Source organism: Leptonotus elevatus, chromosome 6 (assembly GCF_054856555.1).
Source record: "Leptonotus elevatus isolate MCC_2025b chromosome 6, RoL_Lele_1.0, whole genome shotgun sequence".
Lineage (NCBI taxonomy): Eukaryota > Metazoa > Chordata > Actinopteri > Syngnathiformes > Syngnathidae > Leptonotus > Leptonotus elevatus.
In genome coordinates, this window is record NC_141244.1 from 15,244,469 (window position 1) to 15,269,546 (window position 25,078).

Genomic DNA, 25,078 nt, shown 5'->3' on the forward strand with positions numbered 1-25,078 from the left:
CACTGGGTCCTTTCAACCTCTGCAGAGTTTTACCAGAAGTGAGAGGGGAACCCCTATTTAGCAAGGAGCTCTGGTTTCATTCCCATAAATCTCGCACCCCGCTGCCTGGCTGACGCCGGGTGCATAACTCCCGGGCCGAGCAACACGCGGGAGCCACTCGAGTCAGCAGGATGTTTCCAGATAAATTCCCTCAGAAGCCGTATCTGTTAAGATCATCCCAGCACAGGTTGACGAAACGATTTTAAGAGCAGAAGCACATTTTTCCAACCTCGCGGTTTAAACAGCGTCCAAGTGAGCAGGCAATAAAAAAAAATATGTCACAGCACAATTCTTAGCTCATTATCCACTTTTTGTGTATCCCCTCCTGGAGGGCCCCCTGGAATTGTGTTAGCGACATCATGGGGAGCCATCTGGAGGCCATTACGTGCATCATGGAAGGTTTCCCGAACTTTCAGCTCAATACACAAATAATATATTGCCAGCGTCAACATCAACTGTACATACTAATAATAAAAAATACAACAGATATGAATTAAGTAGCCGTTTGCCAATAAATAGCTGTTTATTCACGACTGACTCAGAAATAATTCCCCCATTGCCCAAATTTGGGAAACTCTGGCTGAAAGGGCAAAGAGGAACCTGCAAAGTCCAACACAATCCGTCACCAAGACAAATGGAGCCATCATAAAGACTCACACATAATTAATCACATGACTTCAATAGTTAACTCACGATTAATCACACATTTTATATCTGTTCTTAAGTGAACAATAAAATGTACAATAACATAAAAGCAGGGGAAAAAATGTCAAACTCATAGAAATATGGCTGCATCCTTTACTCATCATTGATACAGTAATTTTATAATAATTCATAAGATTGAGTTAAAATTAAAAAAGATGTACTGTACTTTACTGTAAAAAAAGAGTGCGATATTGATTTGTGTTGAGGTCATTTTCTGCCACTAGATGGCATAATTGCATTTGTAAGGCAGCTCAGTGCATTTTTATTTTCATATTAAGAGCTATTTAATCCTTAATATGAAGTAACTTGTGAAATTCTGCACATTTTTTAAATGGTAAAATACAACTTGACCCCAGTCTTCACAAATATATGCATTATTATTCCATTTATTACTGCTAAATTTTGACGTGGATGTGCCTGCTGCGTTACGACTGGAATTCACCCAGTTACAGGCTTTCCAAATAAGGGGCGGTCATTAATCACACGTTAAAAACATTTGGTGTCCTTAAAGGAACTTTAAATTAACTCAAAATTAACACACTCATTTTGACAGCCCTTGTTAAAAGCAAAAGTCATGTCAACTTTAAGCTAATTTTTACTGAGCAGCCAGAACAGCGGTGTTTACCACCGGGCAATGTTAAAATAAGTTTCATTTCTGGCGCAAGATTACGATCACTTTTCCAACCCTCTGTGGTATCATGCCCAAAAAAAAAGTCAAAGAATAAGCTAAATACAGTACACGTGGATGGCTCTATTTTCGTAGATAGCTCACGCGTGCTTGTAAAAACGAGCGAATCTTGATTTTTGTGCTGGGTAAGTCGAGTTTACCGTGTGCTGGAATTTGACAGACCACACGGCGCCAGGCTGCGTATTCCAGCGATCCAAGGGGATTTTCGCTTACATCCTCCTGGCGCCCAGATAAAAGCAGGTCTAAGTTGTGGCGCAGGTGGTGTAACACGATTTTGGTGGATTTGACCGAGGTGCAGGCAGAAAGACTCAGAAATGGTGACCCCCAATCAATAGCATTTCCCATTATGTGTTAGCATTAAGCTAGAACACTTTAAGGCCAAGTCATGTGGTTGTTTTTAATACACAACATTAAATTTTATTTTATGCTTAGGTTGAGATTAAATTAAGAGTGACATCTCAAAAAGCTGTGTGTGAGATGGTTTGTTATTTGTTAAGAAGATTCATGGGTTGTGGTGCAGGTTTGACTTTCACAAAGCAGCAGAAAAAAAAGGCACACAGCGCACACATGGCCAAAAGCTGCTGTGAGTTACAAGCAACGAGGCTTTGAATAGCAGCTGGAGCTCAGACGCCCGACGTCATGTTTCAGAATGAGAGAAAAAAAAAATACACCCACACATACATATATACTGTATGGTCTTTCTTTTGGGGATGTTTTTTTTCGGTCAGATGCAGTGACTTTCTGCCATGAACTTCCTTTTCTGCAGCACGAGCCATTACCGCCTTTCCTGGAAAACAATATCGTGTGCTATATGTCAAACAAGTGTTATGTCTGGTCATGCCCTTACTGTGACTCAGCATCCATCAGCTATCTGTCGGTCACCTCGTCCCATCTTCTTTCCCCCTACTGCTCTCATTTTATTGTCATTGCTACATAAACCTGAGCCGCATCCAAGTGTCTGAAGTCCGACGGCCTTTATTGGCCATTGCATAACCAACAATCCTTAGCAAGCCAGGTGTTTACCATTTGCAGATCCCTGCACTATGGCAACGCCAATACAAGTACTGTAAGTATCATTTGACTCCAGCGCATATGTAAAGGTGGTCACAAAAATATTTAAAAAACATACTACAACAGAATTAGGGGGTAAATGTGATACAACAGATTATAAACGGAGTAAGGCAGAAGTGCAAATTGTGGTAAACTTATGGTACTTTGTACCCTAAGCATTAGGGGTGTGCCAAAACATTGATTCTCATAAGAATTTAGTACGATTCAGAATCGATTTTAAATGTCCCAAAATCGATTTTATTTCAATTATTTTATACTGTCTTCCTTTTGTTTGTGTGTGTGCCTTTATTGGGAGCGCTGTTCATGTTGTACCCGATTTGGCCACGTAGGGGCAGTGTGGTTCCACGCGGTCTGATACACTGTTAAGTTGTAGCCACATTAGAGAGTAGAAGGAAAAAGTCACGATCAAGTTATTCCAATAAAAGTTTGTTTTTTTTGCAGTGTGGAGCCATTCTTTTGAGCCATAAAAGTGCCGCGAGTTACGCGCTAATTAGTATTAGCGAGTCAGACTGGAGTAGACCATTACAATTCCTTGCACATCTATAGATTTAAGCAAAAATCATTGTCAATCAAATCATTTCGAATCAAAAATCGTTCTTAATCGAAAATCGCACACCCAAAAATCTGAATCGAATCGTGAGACATTCAAAGATTCCCACCCCTACTAAGCATCTATTATTGGTAATATATGAATTAGCTGGAGACCTTTAATCGTACAAATGCCTTTCTCACAGGTCGAAGGTGAGTTGGAGTCTATCCCAGCTGACTTTGGACAAGAAGCGAGTCGCACGCGAGAGTGGATGCCAGGCAATCATAGTGCACGTATAGAAAAACATTCACAGTCAATTCTGTAGAGCAAATTTTACTCTAAACAGAGTCAATTTGGTCCCACTCTAAACAGAGTAAAATTTATATATTTTTGCAGTAATCGTGCTTTTATGCATTTTTAAAAAATACAAATAGACTGAGAAGATTTTGTTTTACAATCCAGATGGTTCCACAGACGAACACCTTGAGTTGAAATTCATCTTTCTTTTTGTTTTGTTCTATATTTAGCTTGGGAAAAAATGTCTGTTCCTCTTAATTTGTACTCACTTTCCCTTTTTACAAATTTGGTTTGTATATTGACTGGTAACATTTCATGATGGGCTAGGCGGTTAAACTCCACCAATTCATTCATTTTCTTGTTGTATAAACAATGGATTAGTATGGTCTCTGTATCCACAACCGCAAACAACACCGATAGCACATTTCTATAAAAGAAAGATGGATTCCGGTGTAGGTTTTGGCTGCACTTCCCCAATGCAATAGTCCTTTCTGTTTCTATGCCTTGCACAGTTAGTGTTGCTTCGACATCCATATTTCTACAACTGGAAATCATAAATCTGGTTTTACTAATATTTATAGAATAATATTTATAGATATTTATAGTCTCCTTTTGGATATAAGCAAAACGTATGAGTGGCATAGCTCAGGTGGTAGAGCTAAAGGTCGTGAGTTTGTTCCACAACCTTGAGTTACCTTTTTTTTTAGGACAATTTAGTCAAAATATGTCCTTCCTTGCAAAATGTACTTAGAATTACTGAGTGAAAAAAAAATTTTGAATAGGATATTTCATGGGATAGACAAATTCTCTCTCGTAGACACTAAAAATACTTTGAGCAACATTTACTCTGAATATTTTACTCTCTTCCAAGTGTAAATTTGACTCTTTTTGGAGTAAAATTTACTCTAAAGCATTTACTGAGGCACTTTCAAACCTACAAACTGTTTCGAGTCTTCAGTAAACCTAACATGCATGATTTTGAAATGCGGAAGGAAGCCGGAGTACTAATGACGTAGTACAAATAAAATATATATTTAAAAAAAATTTGGTTTGCATGTTTATGTTTATAGTTTATGGTGGTCAAAAACATGTATTTAAGACACAAACAAACAACATGCATTTTTATCTGGCAGCAAATTTGTCTCTGTGCGTGTGATTGTGGTGGCCAAGCCCTGCCCTCTATGAACCTAAAAAACAAACAGAGAACATTGACATGTTCATTGTGTGTACGCCAATAGTTCGGTCTCTGGAGTTCCTGCCCCCATCAAGTGTGAAGTTACACAACCAAGTCAATCTTTTGTTAACTGCCTATTCCCGAAAATGTCCTTTCGTATGACACAGGTCGGCACCTTTGAAACACCTGAGAACTGTTTTAATAAGCACAATTGTAAATATCGCATTTAAAAATGTATATATCCCATGAAAAATGTGAGTGAGCACAGATATGCTATATACGGGTGTATCGGATTTATATTTGGGGCTGATCACTGGTAACAGTAAAATAAATGAATCCATCATTTTTCTGCAAAAACACTTTTTGAAAGTTAAGAAATGGAATACACTTCAATGGCCAACTCGAGCATGCCAGTGGAGCATGTGTTTCGCTTAATGAAAGACAAAAATGAAAGCAACAAAATGTCACAAACAAGCAGCAGCCAGTGAATGCCTGACAATTGGCAAAGCACCCCCTGGGAACAATAGCACAAATTAGCAATGTCTGTGGACTCATTGAGCACTCATTGAATAGATGTTTGTTTTTTTCAACTTCAAACAGATTTAGGCTGTTTTCACTTGTGGTGTAGGAATGTGAAATCATTAAAAAAACGGTTTATGTCCAGATACTTCTGGACTTATGCATGGGATTGGCGTGTCTTGTCAATAATTGACTTAAATACTTTCAGAACTGATTCAAAGGTGAAAAGGTGATGTGAACCCGAGTGAACCAATCCAGCTTGACTTGGGACCCTGAAAGACTGAGATTCTACGTCTAATGTCAGATCATTATATATCCGCCCACGTGACACCCAATTACATTCCCTTGCTGTCACGACACACGTAACACAAACCCACACGCACACCTTATTGTTGTGCAAGCAAATGAGGAAAGCGTTCTCACACTTTTATGCATGCATCTATTTTGACTGCAGTCAAAACCAAATGGAGGCCAAAAAAGCAAACGTTTGCTCGCAGACATTTTGTTGTTGCAAAAAGGCAGCAGGTTATTTGGTTGCACTGCAATTCAGCATTGAGAAACGTTATCCACCAGGAGAATGTTAGCCATTGGATTCCGCAGCTTCCTATATCAGTGGCAGCGCCGCACGCATGGCTGCCGGCTGCCAATTCCTTCCACTACCTGCTGCCTCACTGCCCAGCACAGAGACACTTGACACTCTTGACGTTAAGCAGCACGAAGTGATGCAGACTAACTTTAGGAGTGAGTCACATCTTTTTTTCTTCTTTTTTTTTTTTTCGCGACTGAATACATGACACCAGGCCAAATGCAGCTCGCTGAAGCAGAGCGAGCACATCGACTTGTTTTTCTCTCTCTCTCTCGAAGATATGGTAAAATGTATTAACATTGTATATAGACAAATCAATAATTGTGCCTTGTTTGACCGTTTTCCTCTCTTCCAATTAAAGTCTGGGACGACAATTCTAAATGTTAAACATGTTCAATATTTAGGATCATTTTGTGTGTGGTCAACATCCAGTTAGGCAACTGTGATGTACCTGTGGTGTAAAAAATAAAATAAAATAAAAAAATAAAAATGAGTAAATAAGGAAGCAGCCTAAAGCTCACCCTGTTGCCGGACACAAATAGAGGAGCAACTAATTGTGTTTATAAGTGTTTGTATAACATGTCTCATAAATTGTCCACCACTAGGAAGTGACAAGGAGAAGTGTTTGCAACCACAAAATGCTGCTAGCACTAGCCCAGCTTCCCCTATAATCTTTCTTTGTGTATTTTCTGCTCATCTGGATGGCCGGTGGCACCATGCTGCCTCTCACAGGTCAGTCTTGGTACTACAACCGACATCTATTGAGTCATTGTTTCCTGAGTGAAGTCAATAAAAAAGATGTTTAGAATCAGTATGTGCGCCCTGCTTAATGCTACACGGCTAATACATTGTTCACAACAAGAAAGTGACAAGTAGAAGTGTTTGCAACCACAAAATGCTGCTAGCACTAGCCTAGCTTCCCCTATAATCTTTCTTTGTGTATTTTCTGCCCATTTGGATGGCCGGTGGCACCATGCTGCCTCTCACAGGTCAGTCTTGGTACTACAACAGAAATCTGATTTGTGTGAGAAGACTCATGATTCGGAGGTGTGCCATGTTTTTTCATCTCAAGAACACCACACACTTAATCTTGACTGTTGTTACAATTATTGAGTTAAGTGAAGTAGAGAAATAAATATGTTTAGAATGCTGGCCTGCTTTTCGCTGTACAATGGTGCTAACATATCTGCATACATCTAATAAATCCTCCATTTTGTTTTGTTGACAGTAATAATGAGAGAAGAAAGAAAAGCAAGAAAGATAAATAAATGAGGATAATGATCTATGTTAAATCTTCAAGGCCCCTTTTTGTGATGACATACTTTGCATGTCCCCTCAGGTGCTGAATTCAGTATAGTCGGTTTGATCCAACATGCAAATTAGCCTTACTATTCACAATGGTGTCTTATTTGGACACTTTTACGATCCATCTATGTGTACCCATGTTATTCTAATATGCCAAGGGACTTCAGAATCAGTAGTGCTGGCTGAAGTCACTTAAACTATATTAGCAATGGGACTATTTCTAAATTAGATTTTTAATTTGACCTCAAAAGGCCAGTGAAAGTTGGTCAGAGCAAAACTTTGTTACAGCCAACAAAACACGTCTGTAGCGATCTGCACACATTAAAACAGCATCTCTGGTGAGTGTGTTATTTCTTCACGCTTTTATCATTTTATTAGATCAATATTGATTCTGAAGTGCTCCAGATGAAGTACCGGGCATGCGCTGTTACTGTATATTAAGTTTTGTTGATTCCTATAATTGTGATGTGATTGTGATGGTGTTAATATGAGTTGTATTAAGTTAGGTAAATCCTCACTGAAAGAGGAAGTCAACTCAAAAATGTTCTTTACAATAATATCTTGCATGGGCCTCCACAATCTAAAGACGGTATTCTGATTAAAATTACGTTTTGTGTGAGTTAAGCATCAAAATCCACCCGTTTTAATCTATTTCAAAGGGCGGCCATTTTGCCACTTGCTGTCGACTGAAAATGACATTACAGTTGCTCAGGGCTCAGGTAATGACCCATCACGGCTCACCTTGTGAATGTCACATGACCAAACTCAGGTAACAGGTGAGCTGTGATGGGTCGTTACCTGAGCTCTGAGCAACTGTAATGTAATTTTCAGTCGACAGCAAGTAGCAAAATGGCCGCCCCCTGAGATGGGTAAAAACAGGTGGATTTTAAAAATACAATATTAATCACAGTACCGTGTTTAGACTTGTGGGGCTGCATAGAACATATTATTGTAAAGAAAAATTGGAGATTGACATTCCCTTGAAGGCCCAGGTATCAAAAAGCGCAGCCTGCCACTGATGAAAACTGAGTATTATATTTTGGCTGAAAAGGCAGATCTTGTATTGGATTTAATTACAGTGCGCAGCTGTAACCAATGTTTTGAGCTCAGTCACGAAAAAGTGTAAGAGACAAAAATTGCGTCTGCACTGACAATCATCGCATGTCCCTTCGCATTTTGGAAATAAAGCAGCCGAGCTCAGCACTTTTCCACCCACCAAGCCAAAACTGCCTGATCTAAGCTCTTCTTTTATAAAAAAACAAAAAACAAAAAGTCATCCGATTTTAACTTTTAGCGCACCCTCTTATTCTGCAAGCTGGCCACTGGTCCGGCTGACTGGGTGGCCTTTTCTGCCTCTAGTTGAGGTTAAAGAGCACCACACAGCATCAGCGAGCAAATAGATCACCTGCGGCCACGGCAGATCTCCGTTGACAAGCGCACCCGTTGCACCTTGAAGGCCACCTTCTACTCGTGCCGCCATGTTAAATCAAGTTGTTGTCAATCCTCTTGCAAACTATTTGTATTTGTCTTGGCAAGCGAGGCCTCTGCTTCAGAATACAACGCAGCTGCTGAGTCTGTGAAGCTTTGGCATTTTCCCTCAGCATGGGACCAAGCCAAAATCTATCCATCTGTTTTATGTTTGACTGCGATATACCGCTTGCGAAACGGGCAAGACTTACAGTGGAGTCTTTTGAAGTGCTACGGTCGTATAACAGCGAAGTTTTACAGAAATCCATCAAAGTTATCAAATTTCAGGTCCGTGTCCTCAAAGTCCGTAAGAGCTTCATATAAAATGTGCTTTGAATGCTGTAACGTGTAAATAGTTTTGACGTTGATCCTATGCAGTGCAAAGCTGTACTGATGGATTAGTTTATAGTTAATTCCACATTTAGTGTGGATTGAGAATTTTTTCTGGATTTTTGGTACCACTTTTTTTTCAGACCGATACCAGTATGTGTACTGGTATATATATATATATAATATATTATATATATATATAATATATTATATATATATATATATATATATATATATATATATATAATATATTATATATATATATATATATTATATATATATATTATATATATATATATATAATATATTATATATATATATATATATATTATATATATATATATATATATATATATAATATATATATATATATAATATATGTCCATGTCGAGTTTTTGCGACCCTTCTGGTGAAAAGCGGAATGGAAGCCAGCAATGTGCACATGTCCAGATTGCCGAGACGTTTGTAGTTTTATTGTGCATTGCTTATCATAAATAGACCCTATCACATTTTCGTGACGAGGTCTTGCCTTTTTAGCAAGAAGAAAGCAAGCTGTGCGTCCCGTTTCATCCTCTTGGGTTTATCCACCTACTCCAATATTAACGCTGCTCCACTGTCACTTCCGGGTACAACTCCCGTTGCATGTCACCAAAGTTTCAGCCCGATGATCGAGCAAAAGGAGCCACCGGGAGACTGGGGGTCACACTGCAGACTTTATTTATTATTTTGACACATTTTTATACACAGTTGTCTTTTCCCTCGTAGAAACACTCCCAAACACTTCCGCCTTCCCAGCGCTTCCGCGTAGCGAGAGAGAGAGCGTGCACGCGCCTGACTTCACTACTCTTGAGTCTCGATAATGTCTTTGTCTCACTTGGTGCGGTCTTAACTACAACACTATAGACTTGTCTATTCCGGCTTGGCTGTGCCTCACGTGCCACAACCTCATTCAACTCAATTGGATTTCACGTATGACCTGACAGTTGGGTGCACTCAAACCTTGACCTCAAGCCCCCGCTGTCCAGCAGCCGCCATGATCCTCCGCCGCCAGACAAAATGTTCTCTGCTTTTCTCAAGCTGGGTAATTACAGAGTGAACAGTCTCTTAAAGGCGTAACTGGGCACAGCATAAACATTGGGACATAAGCAGTGCCAAGCAAAACCAGTTGTGCCATTGAAAGATGATGTTCACTTTTGTATGACAACTCCCAACGAATACAAATATGTTCTTGCGCTGAGGATGGGCGTGAGATGTTGTACGTCGCATACACTGTATCTGAGCAACACACACATTCCTCACCTGTCTTCCAGTGTAGCTTTTCAAGCGCCTGTTGTCCACATTGTGAGATCACACTTCACACGCACTCGCAACACGTGTGCTCAACATGCGTCTCCTCATTGTTTCCATGAGGCTGATTTACTGTCACCGCAATTGGGAAAATGATTCTGGGGAAGGGAGAGGAACAAAGAGGAGCGAGACATGTCAACAAAGTGATTGTTTTATTCACATGTTTTAAACTCCACTGTCACATCTTCAGACTTGATTTAAGATCTATGTGCAGCGTTAATGCCCATTTACATTACAAAACAAAAAGAACATCAAAAGGCCTTTTGGTCTACTTGTACTATTATTACTAAAGAACTGCTGTCTCAGCAGACGGTGCCATCTTTGAGCACATCCTGGCCTCTAGTGGCGAAAACAAAAGTTCACCATTATATGAGAGAGGTCACGTTTTCAGTTTTTTTTTTTTTTTACTGCAAAAACAAATACAGTACACCCCTCTATTCATCCATTTTGGATTGCAGGTGAACTTGGAGCCGCATACACACTACGGTTAATTTAGAGTCTTCAATGAAGCTAATGTAAGGATTGGAATCAGTGAGAAGTCACACAAGCACAGGGAGAGCATGCAAACGCCACACAAAAATGCCGGAACCAGGGTTCAAAGCCTAAACCGCAGAACTGTGATGCATACGTGCTAACCACACGAGTACAAACTACAAAGACATCAAAATGACGAGTGATGCGAACTCAACCACATTCCAAACATAACTTGGGTTTTAACCCGATCGAAACCTTTAACCACAAACACCCACGTCAGTTTTCATGCCGTCAACTAGCCCAGAGGCAAAGGAAACATGGGCTTTTATTTTTAAACAGTTCCCTGTGAGGCCCAGCGGTATGGTTTGTTTTGATTTAGATTTAGATTTAATACATATTCAATGCAAACAATTCGTTTTGGACCTGGAAAAACAAAATATTGAAATACTTAGATGCCATAAACGCACAAAGCATGTAGTACAGATGACACAGGAGCAAATTATTCAGATTGTAAAATAATAATAATTTTGCCCTCTAATTCCCAATTTGTATCTGCCCCCCAAAAAAAAGCAGGGGTTCCCAAACATTACGCTAGCTATGAGCAGATCTTTGGGTATCAAGTAAAATTTAAATCAAGCCTATAAATATTGTTGTATTTGTGTGTCCTTGGTCCAACCCTTAAATTCAGCCATTTTCTGAACCGCTTGCCCTTAGGGTCGAGGTTGACCTGGAGCCAATCCGAGCTGAGTTGAGGAAAAAGGCAGGGTACACGATGGACTGGCTGGCAGTCACAGCGCACATAAAACCATTGACACGAACAGATTCACACCTATGGACAATTTAAAGTCTTCAATTAACTTAACATGCATATCTTGGAAATGTGGGAGGAACCCAGAGTAACTATTATGATTTTTAATAATTTTCATGATGACTACATATAGCCTGCCACAGTCCAATTTATGCCAAATAAGTACAAATGCACGTACTGCATTGCCAAATGTTTTTGTATTTGCTTGTAGTTTTTCTCAGGGCCGATACGGAGACCAATAACCAATACTTGGAGCTGATATTCATTTTCACTAAAAAGGAAAATACTGGTGTCAAAATAAAAAAAAAACATACAAATTCCAACTCTTAACTTTTTTTTTAAAGCATATGCTAAATGAACTGTTAAAGGTACAATGTGTATAATTTAGTGCCACCTCGTGGTGAACTAATAGTTTAATGATTTTGAAGCACGTGCACTACGGTGCCTCAGACAGACCACACTTCGCAAACCTCCCACCAATTATTGTCAATTATTATTTGGAGTGAGCGGCGAGCACGAGCGGCTAGCAAGAAATCGCTAGAGTGGCTAACAAGAGCGACTGAATTATTAGTTCACCACTAGATGGCGCTAAACAATTACAATAAACTACAATTGTTTAAGATTTGTTAAAATGAGTTGTGTGTGTGTTTTTTAATCTTAAGTCAATAGAATTGTTTGTTTTAACAATTCTAACAAAAAGTTTAGGGACCTGCCAGGGTCATCGGCACGTTAAAAAAAAAATTGTAAATAGTTTTCCAAAATTTCAAAATATCTGAAATGTTGCATTTTTATTTATCAGTTTTAATTTCAAACAAAACCAAAACCCGCAGAGTGATAAAGCTAACTGAAAATTTAAATAAATAGTTCTCTGAAGTCTACAGTTTTAAATTGATCGATTATCTGCCATATAATTCTTCAAAAAAGCTGATGCTGAATATCGGCACCGATCATCTGTCTATCGCTTCTCCAAAACGTTTTCGCTTTGCACCTCTCAAATTTGAGCTTCCGCAATTGGTGGTTGCCAGGTTTAATCGATCTGTGACGGGAACCCCTGATCGGAAAAGCCCGTCAAACTCAGACTTACAAGCTTTCCCTTTCCTGAAATGAATGGCTGCCTGGTTCAGTAAGATTGTTTTCCCTTCTTCATTATCCAGAAATTCACATTTGTTCACGGGTCGTCCAAGCACTTTGCATGAGATGCGAGCAGGAAATTGACCACCGCGGCTGACTTGGCTCTATGGCTTGAGGTTCTGTACTGTGAAAGGTTTGGGGAGGCTTCATATTTAATAAGCTTCAAATGTCCACTTGTGCTTCAAGTCAACGCTCAAGTACCAAACAGGACTTGTGAAAAAAGCCTCCGAGTTGAATACCCCTCAAGTTAACGGGATGAACCCAACATCGGGTGCCTCGCCAAGAACCAGCGTGGCTCGAGCGAGCGAGGGCGAAGGAGACGCCAAGCGGAACGCCGGGTTGATGGAGTGCATGGAGTCGCTCGTGCTGCTCCTGGAGAAGGGAGAGCACAGGTTGGGCGCGGGCTCCGACTCCGGGGCGCGCGCTGGGGCACCGGTAACCTCCGGGCCCAGCGGGGTGGTCTTTGGGGTGCCGGGGAGGCAGAGACCGTAAAAGGCGGAGGAGTGGAGCATCCTCTCGAGCACGTCTTTGGTGCTTTGTGTGCACTATGTGAAGAGGAGAAGAAAGCAAACGTCAAGAGCGGACAAAAGGAGTGCTGTTCTCGGTTAGTGTTATGTTAGCTTGGCTGGCATCCAGCATTATGGAGGCGGTCTGTCGAGACGCACGGAGGGAGGTTAAATGCAGACAGTGCACGCAGAAGGCAACCATACGCAACAAGGCGAGGATGGATGTGAAGCCGAAACTCCGACACAAGGACGCGTTTGCTGACATCGCCCATGCACGCGCGCAGTGAGACGTGTACGAACAAGACGACGGTAAATCCAAACCCAGAGAGGACATGACACAAAATGTGGCCACCGTCATCCAGCTCCAACATGAGTGAGTGGAATTGGAAGGAGAACAAATGGCAGTGAAGCATGCACACTCGCATTAGTGAACAAAAAATCCCGACGTCAAGACAAAGCAGTCACAACATGGGACCAAACTCGGTTTGCACAAAACAAAACTGCAGCAGGTCATGGAGGAAAAGAAAGGTGGTGGAGGTGGGATTGACCCTTTGCTAACCTTATACACGCTGAACTGTTTTTTTTCAGGCTGTGCAGGACAAAGACACATCCTGACATGTCTCCTCCTAGCGGATGCAACGGATATAGCACAACAGTGAGCAAAGGCTACATATTGGGTTGGTAGCACAAAACTGTTAGCAGGATTGCAAATATAGATTTGCAGATCAGTTTTTGGGAGCACTTTCAATAATATATTGGAAAACGTGGGGAGGGTGGATCGAGTCAAGTTCTCCCACAGAGAGAAAACAGCCAACCACACTTTCATGTATCTTGCACGCCAACAATTGCATAGAATGTGATGTCTTGCTAACTCATTCGCTGCCATCGACGGCTAAAGACGTCCATTTTTGCAAGTCCACTGTAGCTCAGTGGGTAGCGCTGAGGAGCTTTGACATGCAAATAGGAGGTGAGGGTTCGAAAGACGTCAACTCTTATTGGACTGGCGGTAAATGAGTTGACAAGACAACTTCCCTGCTGATTGGTTAATTCTGAGTGGAATGTCCATGTAGTGTATCAGAGGCTTACGAAGAATTAAGGGATCAAAAATACATTTTAAGCAGAAACCAAATTGCCAAAATAAAAAGATCATCTTTATTAAAGAATTAATAAAACACTTTTTTAAAGTTATGCTGAAATGTTCCCTTTTTAAGTAAATAATGCACAACGGTGAATGACAAATGAGCCCAAAAAAAAAGTGCAGATATATTTTGTACATTGCATGCAAAATAGAGGTAGACTCATCAAAACGTATCATAGTCTAGACTCCCAAGCACGACACTTCAGTCACATTTCCAAAACCGAAACACATGTTTCGGGACATCAAACAGACATTTTGAGTGCGAGGCAGTCGAACAAGCTCAACGAGCACTTCAAACACATTCAGACACGCTTCTGGCTCGTGAATGTGCGTCCGATTTCTTTGGAGACGTTCTGCTGCTCATCGCAAGTTCGAAACGAGAACAACAACAAAACAATGAAAAACATCCGTGAATAAAAAACGAGGATTTTAAGCTGTGTGGAAACCACTTGAGCAGCAAATCTGCTTAGTCACCGACACCAATTTAAACTGTAAACACTTCCTTCAAGAATCAAGCGTTTTCTCTTTTATTCGTCACCTGCTTTAAAGGAGATCTCATTTCTCCTATTACCCTTTCACATTTACATATTTCAAATAAAGTCAATTTGTCTGCAACTACCAATGACCAAACTGAAGAAGTGGATATACTGTATAAACAAACAAGAGAAAGGGAGCATTCCTTTTTCTTTTTTTTCTTCTTTTTTTAACTCTAGGGGGTGGGAGAGGGAGGACGGGGACCACAGTCTGGTTCATCCTACCATGTTGGCATCGTTCTTGGCTGCGAAGGAAGGCAGCTCGATCTCTGAGGCAGAAGCAGCGGCGACGGACTCCTCGGGCGGCAGGAAGCCTCTCCTGTCAATCAGGCTACACGGCACAAAAAGATGACGTCAGGGTTGCGCAATTTGTGGTAACACAAAGTTTTAGCAAGTCTTCAAAGCACACCTGCGTGACCCGAGGTTGTGAGAAGGGCATACATCATGAGTTCGTTGGATGAAACTGAATGTTGATTGATTGCAAAGTGCAATACTAGACAGCACGGTTGCTTTTTTTTTGGATTCAAAGCTCAGAAAGCAGACGTACAGAAAAGCTAAAAATTGTTTTCTCCCTATTTTTGCTTATAGTATAGCTTTAGTTAGGTTTGTAAAATGTAACGTAATTTAAAAAAAAAATGTTTTTGTTATTTTATTTCATTAACAAAAATGTATGTTTCCACTTTAGTATTAGTTTTATTGTTAGTTTTTTCTATGACTAAGATAACCTTGATCAACATACGCCTATGACAGACTTTTCCATGGAAATCGGCCGATTACGTTCAGTGGCCAATCGATCATTTGACACACCTTGGCGGCATGGGCCCACATAATGTCACGCAGCAGTTTGCTAGGATGCTGTTGTAAGTGTACGGGTTCCCGGACTCCTCTGCACCCCTTTTACTTGACCAGGAGCCCTTAATCTATAAAGTCAACATAGAAAAAAGGCAGCAGTTCTTGTACGGAGTTAAAAACCCCAAAAATGGACTTACATGGTGGTTAGTTTACTTACATCTTCATTTGTAGTAAGGTTGGAGGCTACTAGGTAGGTATGGAAGCCTGAGAGGCCCAAAATAGACCAGATGGAGAAGAAACAAATAACCAGCTCCACCACAGTATAAAAGCAAAGTCAAGGAATAACGCCACTCAATATCAATAAACACTCTCCTGTATGAGAATTACTTATTTAACTCATTCACTGCCATTGACGGCTATAAAACGTCAAAAATTCATTTGAATTATTTCTATTAGTTTAACATTTTTTTTCCACTTTTGTTGAAAATCTAGATTTTTTTTAATCGTACATAAAATTTGTGATTAATCGCGAGTTAACTAGTGAAGTCATGCGATTAATTACGATTAAAAACTTTAATTGCTTGACGCCCCTAATTTTTAATCATCTTTTCTTTAAAACAAACAAAGATTATTAAAAAAATAAAAAATAAAAGATTATTAAAAATGTTAATATTTTCTTCTTTTTTCCCCAATTCATTCAATTTTGTTGTTCTATGCAGCCCCACTAGTCTAAATATGGTATTCTGGTTAATATTGCGTTAGTGGAATATGAGATAAGTAGCAAAATCCAGCCGTTTTTATCCATCTCAGGGGGCAGCCATTTTGTCACTTGCGGTCGACTGAAGGTGACATCACAGTTGCTCAGGGCTCGGGCAATGACCAATCACAGCTCGGCTGTTTTCTGAAGCTGTGATGTCCTTTTCACTCAAAAGCAAGTGGCAAAATGGCTGCCTTCTGATATATATATATATTTTTTTAAGGCTGGATTTTGCTGCTTAATAGCGCAATATTAACCAGAATACCGTATTTAGAGTAGTTGGGCTGCATAGAACATATTATTGTCATATTGTAATATGAAAAAGGTCAAGTTTAGGATACAGACTTTGAATTGCATCTTATTGGACTATGCGAGTGTGCCCAGACAATTTTTATATTATGACGAATAAGTATTACAAATATAGCGCCTTGCGAAAGTATTAGTATAGTATTGGGATCTTATCATTCAGAAATCATCAGGGAACTTCTGGGGTCAGCTGCACTGAGAGAAAAGGGGTGAATAATTTTGCATGCTTTACTTTTCTGTTATTTATTTGTTTGTGTCCCACTTGGTGTTAATTCTTTACAACCCCAAAAATTATAATCCAATTTTATGTTTTGAAGCCAGTAATGTGGCCAAAATGGTCAAAATTTTCAAGGGGGCTAATACTTTCGCAAGGCACTGTAGCATTTATTTATTTCTGCCTGTCATTCTCTTCACTATTATTGTTGTGCTGTTAAATTGCATTACGGGGGATTTGTAGCGCTAAAATGTCATGCGAGGAAAGAAACTATTTGACTCCACTGAGAGCACAAACAAGCGCGCAGTGTAAGATGACGTCAAGACGGTGACGCGGGGCAACGATCCTCTTGCTTGAAAGCCATCTGCCTTACTGTGTGCTAACACTGATCCTATTAAGCACCGGCTTAAGACTGGACAACGGCTTGACAGCCCGTGTTATTTCTTGCCACAACTACACATGCACTTCCAAAATAGTTGGATTAAGCCAAAACGAAAAGTTGCCAAACAAAAAAGGATATCTGGCGGGGCTCTCCTGGATGGCTTGGATGAGGCTTTGACCCGATTGAGAACCTGCGCGTACACAAAAAAAGACAGCAGGGGATCAAACTCGGATGTTTTCAGTTATGCCAATAGAGCGTGATGAACTTACGCAAGGTAATGTGTGCTATGACGCAGCCAAATATGAAAGAGGTCAGAAAAGACAGGGAGATGATGAAACTGTAGAAAGAGCGGTAATTGCGCTTGCCCACGCAGTTCCCCACCCACGGGCAGTGATGATCAAACCTCTCTGAAAACAAAACATGCAAAGCGGACATTCAAATATGTACGTTTAGGCATGAGGAGGAATGCAAAAGGGAAAATACACAGTTCTTTATACAGTAGAGTAAATATCCCCTGCAAAGTACGCAAACTAGTACACATTTTTTTTAACTGGTTGATTTCTGATTTTTTTTAATGTATTTATATATTATACAAACTGCTCTGTAACACTCAACACACTCAATTTCTCCTCTCTGGACCAATAAAGGATTATCTTATTTTATCTTACCTGAAACTGTGAGACAGACATGGTAACTACTTGATGGGTATGGAGGACCAAAAACGCCAAAATAAATAAATATGACAATAAAAACAGATATAAGTCAAAAATTAAATAGAAAATATTAACAAAAATGGAAATAAAAACAACAATATATACATAAATAAATAACTGTAAAAATAAAAACAAATATGTAAACAAGCTTTAAAAAATACATATAAATGTGGAAATAAATACAAAAATACATTAGAATTAGATGTCAATCAAAAATAAAAACGCTCTGCTCTCATATTTATTTCATGCCTTATATCCATTTTTATTTTCACTTTTATTTATTTGTTATTTTGGCATTTTTAGTAGTCCATAGACAGAACATCGCAACTTCATCTGTATTAAAGATGGTTGTTCTAGTCAACAAATATGTTGCAATTCTATTTATGTTGCCTTTTACAAACTAACCTGCAATATCACCTGTATTTCCCCAGTATACTGTACCTGTGTCATTTCCCATTTTTCCCAACCCAGTGGACTTGATTTTCTCCAAGTTTTTTTTTAGAAATAGAAATAGTCAATCACCTGCGCTAAAATTGTGTTAACACATTGCAACTTATCATCATATCCTTACCCACACAGTTGTCACAAAGGCTGCAGTGTGAGGTGCGAGGAGGGCGAAACATTTTACACGTAAAGCAGTACTTGAGCTTGACCACCTGCTGGTTGATGAGGATCTCCTTGGTCCGCGGAGGGGGGCGATACGATGAGGATCCTGAGGTATCTTAAAAAAAACAAAAACAAATGTTGTCAGGAACAAATGCGCAGCTGCTGTGCTTTTCCAATAGTTCCGCTAGAGTAAGCTGCTTAAAGTTTGGGAGTGTAGTCCACACACAGATGTCCCCATATGGCAAAGCTCTTTCACCCCATCTGTCTTTACAATGGGTGCACCTTACCTATCTGCTTCTCTATGTCTGCGGCTTCATCTAAGGTGGCTCTGGGTAGGATGCCTGGGTCTGTGAAGCTGGTTCTCAACAAGGAGAGGACCACAAACACAAAAAGCACCCAACCGATCACGGGGATGAAGACTGTCAGATGCTTCACAAGGAATGGGCAACTAGAAACAGAAAAGCGTGTGCATGTTTATGGAATTAAATATTTTGTAGTGACACGTGTACAGCAACAAGTTGTGTCCAGTCAGTGCACGCCAGAAAATAAAACAATGTTTTAGCACTTACTCGAATGCAAAGAAAAGGCCACAGGTGACAACAATAAGCCCCAGTGTCAGAGGGAGGACGCCACTCTGTCTGGCCACGATGACTCGTCCGTCACAGAAAAATCGGTTCTTCCCCGGGAACACTTCCCATTTTCTCCGCAGCCGCTCCGCTTTCTTGTCGGTGTGGTTCTGAACGGAAGCGGGTGTCACCGACAGCGCCAGCGGGTCGATTTGCTGGTACTCGCAGTTTCTCATCCTGTCGGCAGAGCCGCCGCCGCCGCCGTTTGGAGGTACGAGCGACGATATCTTCTCAGTCAGTAGGGCTCTCAAAAGAAAACGAGCTCCGTCATAGCAACAGGGGGGCTGTCGGGGTTAGCATCCCCCGATAATTTGTGTCATCCTCAATGCTAACATTAGCTAGCGGACCTGCAGAGACATCCTCCTTCGTAAATTACTTTCACGACATGAACCCACTTCCCTGTCGACACAAAGTCCGTTAACATCTTCGTAAATTAAACCATTGATTTGCAATAAAATTCATAAAAAATTTCGTGCAAATTTTGCTGAATAGTCCGAGAGGAAGCGCCGACTAGCTTCGCGTCCAGCTTGATGCTGCAGTGCAATATTTCCTTGTCTCTTTCCGTCGACACTGACGTCAAGACGCAGCGACGGATGAAGCCGGGGGGCAGCCATCTTACGTTGCCACCGATACTAAGCACTGACCCGTTTTTTAAATGTTTAGTTGGTGCTCAAGCAGATGGTTGGATGAATTCACATTAAAATGCAATTGTTTCAGATAAAGCATGCAATTTAATACCATATTTTTCATTCACATTCAAAATGAAAGTTGAATATTTCAAGTATGTACATAGTCAAGTGAAAAACAAATATTAAACAATTATTTAATCAGCGGCATCTTTAACAAAAGGCCTTTTCCCCAATTACCAGTGATACTACAAAGACAAGAATAACAAACATTCAAGTTTTATGTGCACACTGCTCAAGTTTAACAACTAGGATAAATAAATAAGGATGGCTCACTGTTTGGGATGGGCATGACACTCAACTGCTCATTGAAAATGTCATAGATTGCGTGGAACTGGAATTGATTAATCGTAATTCATCGTAAGGAAAAACTGAGTGGACTAATGTGCTACAGCCAGTAAACTAGCTTCAGACCTAAAGAAGTGCAACATTTTGTCATGACTCATGACATTATACTCATCAAAACACCACCAGCATGGAAACTGGAACTCAGAACATTCACCGATTCTCCCATTTCTACTAAAAATATATATATATTTTTAAACAATCTATAAATGCTTGATTTTCTCCAAGTTATTTCGTCAAATGTCCACCCCTAATACAAACCCAATTCCCAAAAAGTTGGGACACTATACAAATTGTCAATAAAAAATAAATAATGTACAAGTGCCAAATTTCAATATTTTGTTCAGAATAGAACATAAATGACGGGTCAAAAGTTGAAACTGAGAAAATGTATTATTTTAAGGGGAAAATATGTTGATTGTAAATTTCAGGCATCATCACTTTCAGAGAAGATCTTGCATTTCTCAACACGATAATGCCAGACCACATGCAGCACCAATTACAACATCAAGTCTGCGTAGGAAAAGGATCCGGGTTTTGGAACGACCAGCCTGCAGTCCACTTCTTTCACTTCTAGAGCACATTTGGCGCATCATAAAAGGGGAAGGTGCAACAAAGACAGCCCAAGACAGCTGAACAGTTCGAGAGACGCGGTTTAGACGTTGAGATTTGTTGACACCATGGAATTTAAAATCAACACTTTTCCCTTAAAATGATACATTTTCTCAGTTTAAACTTTTGACCTGTTCTCTATGTTCGATTCTGAATAAAATATTAACATTTGGCACTTCCACATAATTGCATTCAGTTTTTATTCACAATTTGTATAGTGTCCCAACTTTTTGGGAATTGTGTTTGTAACTGTTACATAAACACAAAATAATTTTTAGAACCAAAATGAGGCACATTTGTCATGCTTTGTTCAGCTTTTGTTAATTTCATGACAAAAACCTCTCGGTCATATTACGCAATAGTGGATTATTAAAAATAGTAGCCTCACAGACTAATATTGCATTCTTCTGCCATAAATTTAGTCAAGTCCACGGTAGACCGTTACAGTGCATTGCCAGGCCCAGCACCCAGTACGAAAGGAAGTAGCCCAGGATGCTTTTTGTGACGGGAGAGCACACTCGGATGTACGATATCAACGCAATGACGGGATTTTGAGGCATGTGCTTGCACCCATTTTGGGCAGAAGTCTTCAGCTGAACGCTGGGCGTTGACGTTTTCCTTCGGTGAAGAAGTGGCTCGTTGAGGAGGAGCAGATGAGCACTGATCCAGAAGGGAACGGGAGACGACGAGGCCATGAATCGGGTTAGGACCTGGAAACGGAACAAGACGCATGAGAGGGAATTGTTTCATGTTTTAGTGAGAGAAATATTATCATGGTTCATCTTTCACATACATTGTCGCGGATTTTTTAAGCCATCTTTTTTTTCATGTGATTTTATAGTATACAAACTCTGAATTACATACAACAAAATGCAGTGCAAGAAGAGGCAGAGAAGGTCCCTAACTATAAGTCATACTATTTTTTTTTTACCCACAGAGTAGAAAATACATGCCTGTGAGAATTGTTTAATGTGTTGCTGCTCCATGTGTGTTTAAGTACCACATGTTTGAAGGTTTAGAATTACCGCAATATCGATGCTAATTATTAGTCCAACTATGACCTGTCTTATTATATGTAAGCATTAAGTTAGCTGACTAGCAAAATGTTATGGTTTGATTGAACATTTTGGTGTTTAATTCACTCTTGGTTTGTGTCGGTCTTAAACTAAACTTCGAATGGGAGTAACAAACAGCAAACCAGGCCCCGCCTCTTAAAGCACACAGGCACTACAATATGTGCAGTATTTTCTATAGTCTCCACACGCTGCCTCATTTTCACAAATTATTGACCAATATTAAGTGCTGAAAATGTATTGCTCTTTGACAATCATGGCTCAACAAACATGGATTTTTTTTGTGTCCTGAAAAAAACAAAACATTTTGGAAATGTAAGGATTCCACCTGACGCCAATGTTATGCTAGCAATTGTTTTTTATGTGTTCACAATGTAGTTTACAAAGTATTGATTTTTTTTTTTGACAATATGTTCTTTGCAGCCCCACTGGTCTAAATTTGGTACTCTGGTTAATATTGCGTTAGTGGAATATGAATTAAGCATCAAAATCCAGCCGTTTTGACCCATTTCAGGGGGCATCCATTTTGCCACTTGCTCGCGACTGAACATGACACCAATGTTGCTCAGGTAACAGCCAATCACAGCTCAGCTTCAGAGAACAGGTGCACCCAGCTTCAGAAAACAGGTGAGCTGTGATTGCTCGTTGCCTGAGACCTGAGCAACATTGATGTCATCTTCAGTCGACAGCAAGTGGCAAAATGGCCGCCCCCGGAGAAAGATAAAAACGGCTGGATTTTGCCGCGTAACTGCCGCTCATGTTTAGACAAGTGAGGGCACATAAAAAATATTATTGTCAAGAAATGTTTATGGTTGACTTCCACTTAAAAACTTACATTCTTACCTGCACGTGCATGCACAAGGTTCCAAACACCAGCAGAGCAGTAGAATGCACAACATATACAAATACTCTGGGGTTTAAAAATCCCGGTATTGGTTTGTCGAGGCCTTTCTTCGAATGTGCCTCCCAAAGTCCAAGTCTGAAACACAGCTCTGGGTTTGCTTGGAAATAAGCATAAGCTGCCATTACACCCAAAGATGCCATAGGTAAAGCAAGAAGGAAGTTGGGTATTTGTCTCAGTTCAAAGTACCGTAGGAAGCCCACATTCCAGTACACGTCCTGGATGTGGGAATACATGATGGGGAGGGGTCTCATGCACCAGAGAGGTGGAGGACTATTTTCATCGGCAATACGGTAGCCCTTCTGCTCAGCCAAGGAGACAAGAGCGAGGGGGATGCGGTCTAAGGAGGCTGTTGGCGTGCAAAAAGTTCTATAGCCGTAGTACTGAAAAGCACAGAAGGGAAGGGCAATGAACGCTGTTCCGAGCAAAGAGGTAAGCAGGAGGCGGATGATGACCTTAATGTAGTAGAAGATCTTCCTGTGGCCTTTTGCAATTGAACGGTATAAACGGATCTGGGAGATGGCATATACCGATGGAAGATACAAAAGAAAACCTATATTGATCAGCCCGTTGGATCGCACCGCTGATGCTATACTGAACGCCAGGCAGGCTCTAAGGGTGAATCCTTTTTCCAGGAGGAACATACCGCCAAACGTCAGCGCGGCAAACAGACTCTCCGTGTAGCCAGCGGTCATGAAAACATTAGCAGGTGTGATGCAGTAGAGGAAGGTGGAAAGCAGGGCGAGACGCTTGTCCTGCATAACCACCCGACTGAGCGCGTGCAAGGCCACCACACTCAGCAGGAAGAGGATACAATTCCCAAGGGCGACCGCCACCAGTAAACGGCCTCGCAGGCTCAACCAGCTGCCCAGCGGCCACAGCAGTGTGTCGGCCAGGCCCCGCAAGATGATGGGGAACAGGGGGAAAAAAGCAAAGTTGTGCTCGTAGATGTATCCTCTCTCAGCGATGAGGAGGTAATGCTCGGCGTCCCAGTGGCTGAGACCGCCGAATAACCACTCCACCGCAGAGTCCAAGTATAGAGGATCTTCTGTCCGTGGGGGCTTGAACACATCAGCATCGTGGTCAGGGATGGCAGCGTTCAAGAGAGCCTGTTGGAAGAAATTCAAGTGTTAACTACACAGTGAAACAAAGCATTGACATTTATAATAAACTCGACAGGGCTCAGTCCCAATCCCTTGCGAAAAGCTGAAAAAAACCCAGTTAAATATAATTTAAAATGAAAATAAATTATTTTTAAAATAAACTATTTTACTCTTCTTTTTACGCATCTATGAATGGTCTGGCCCATCAGCGCGTTATTTATTTATTTATTTTTCAAGTTGGCCAACCCCCCTGATGTACTCTTTTATGACTTAACTTGTGTTTACCCCAGTGTCTAAGGGTGTACAATATCTTTATTTAGCTAACTAAAATAGCAAAATAGATTAGTATTTGGCTGATTGCTCAACAGCCATACATTAAATAGCTTGACTGCAAAAGACTAACAGTACCTGCAAAAACAACGAGGCAGCCCTGGTGAATGTAGCAAACTCCAGCACAGCTCTGTAATCCATCATAGTCAGTGAAAGACACGACAAAAGCTTGCTTTCATGGAACGGAGCATTGTCGGTGGATCGTCAGCATTTCATAACAAATAAAGAAACATAGACGAACGAGTCAGCCATTATTTCAAATGTCACCTTTGACCCTTATTCAATACACTTCCGGTGCTATCGCAAATATGGCGTTCAAAATAAAGCGTTCGAAATCAAACCAATATCTACGTAAACATAGGCGCGCATAAGTAAACGCCGCCTCGATTGAGTTGGCACGTTGATACAACACATCAGCTCGTCCGCCATATTGGACGTGGCAGATCTACCTTGTTAAATCATGCAACAGAATAATGCAAGTAAACGGACTGAACTTCATAAAAATGCTACAAAGTGCACAAAGTTAATGCCTCCCCTTAACCCACACGAATATATTTAGAAACAGATAGACACACAAAAAAACCGTATGGTCATTAACAAGTAGAACACCTGAACAAATATGATTATGAAAACGTGTTTATGAATGTTTGTTCGGAATGCGCAAACCTCCGACTGTTTTGGCTTAACGCTTGTTGCGTTGTCAGATGTGTTGTAATTCTGTATACACCCCAGCAGTTGACACTGTGTAGACCACTCTACTAATACAATACTTACCATATAATATAACATCCCTGCAACACACTCCACAGACATGGCAGAAATTTCATATTTAGTCACAAAACCCTGAAGTTGTGTCAGAAATTTTAAAAGCTATAGTATGCTTTGAATCATTTCCATAACTAGAATGATAATTTATTTTTTCTTTTAAGTGTCTTTCTTTGTAAATGCTTTTGAATGTATTTTTAATTATGTGAAGCACGGCCCT

The 25,078-nt window shown here is 40.4% G+C and overlaps 2 protein-coding genes across 3 annotated transcripts; both read right to left on the bottom strand.

Annotated features, from left to right (window-relative positions):
- Positions 1-10,194: 10,194 nt before the first annotated feature.
- zdhhc18a (zDHHC palmitoyltransferase 18a) lies at positions 10,195-19,588 on the bottom strand. 2 transcript variants are annotated; one of them, XM_086079049.1, is made up of 10 exons: positions 18,987-19,588; positions 18,705-18,865; positions 18,383-18,532; positions 17,368-17,505; positions 17,237-17,288; positions 15,657-15,759; positions 15,455-15,567; positions 14,873-14,978; positions 13,536-13,602; positions 12,868-13,015 (listed from the first exon to the last, which is right to left on the bottom strand). In XM_086079049.1, exons 1-9 carry the CDS (start codon positions 19,217-19,219, stop codon positions 13,561-13,563), a joined length of 1,098 nt encoding a protein of 365 aa, XP_085935175.1. In that variant the 5' UTR covers positions 19,220-19,588; the 3' UTR covers positions 12,868-13,015; positions 13,536-13,560. The 2 variants fall into 2 exon arrangements, with proteins under 2 accessions (XP_085935174.1, XP_085935175.1); XM_086079048.1 differs by lacking the exon at positions 13,536-13,602 and having other exon boundaries at positions 10,195-13,015.
- Positions 19,589-19,757: 169 nt separating this feature from the next.
- On the bottom strand, positions 19,758-24,392 carry pigv (phosphatidylinositol glycan anchor biosynthesis, class V). Its single transcript, XM_086077397.1, has 3 exons — positions 24,172-24,392; positions 22,603-23,769; positions 19,758-21,396 (listed from the first exon to the last, which is right to left on the bottom strand). Exons 1-3 carry the CDS (start codon positions 24,235-24,237, stop codon positions 21,109-21,111), a joined length of 1,521 nt encoding a protein of 506 aa, XP_085933523.1. The 5' UTR covers positions 24,238-24,392; the 3' UTR covers positions 19,758-21,108.
- Positions 24,393-25,078: the final 686 nt, after the last annotated feature.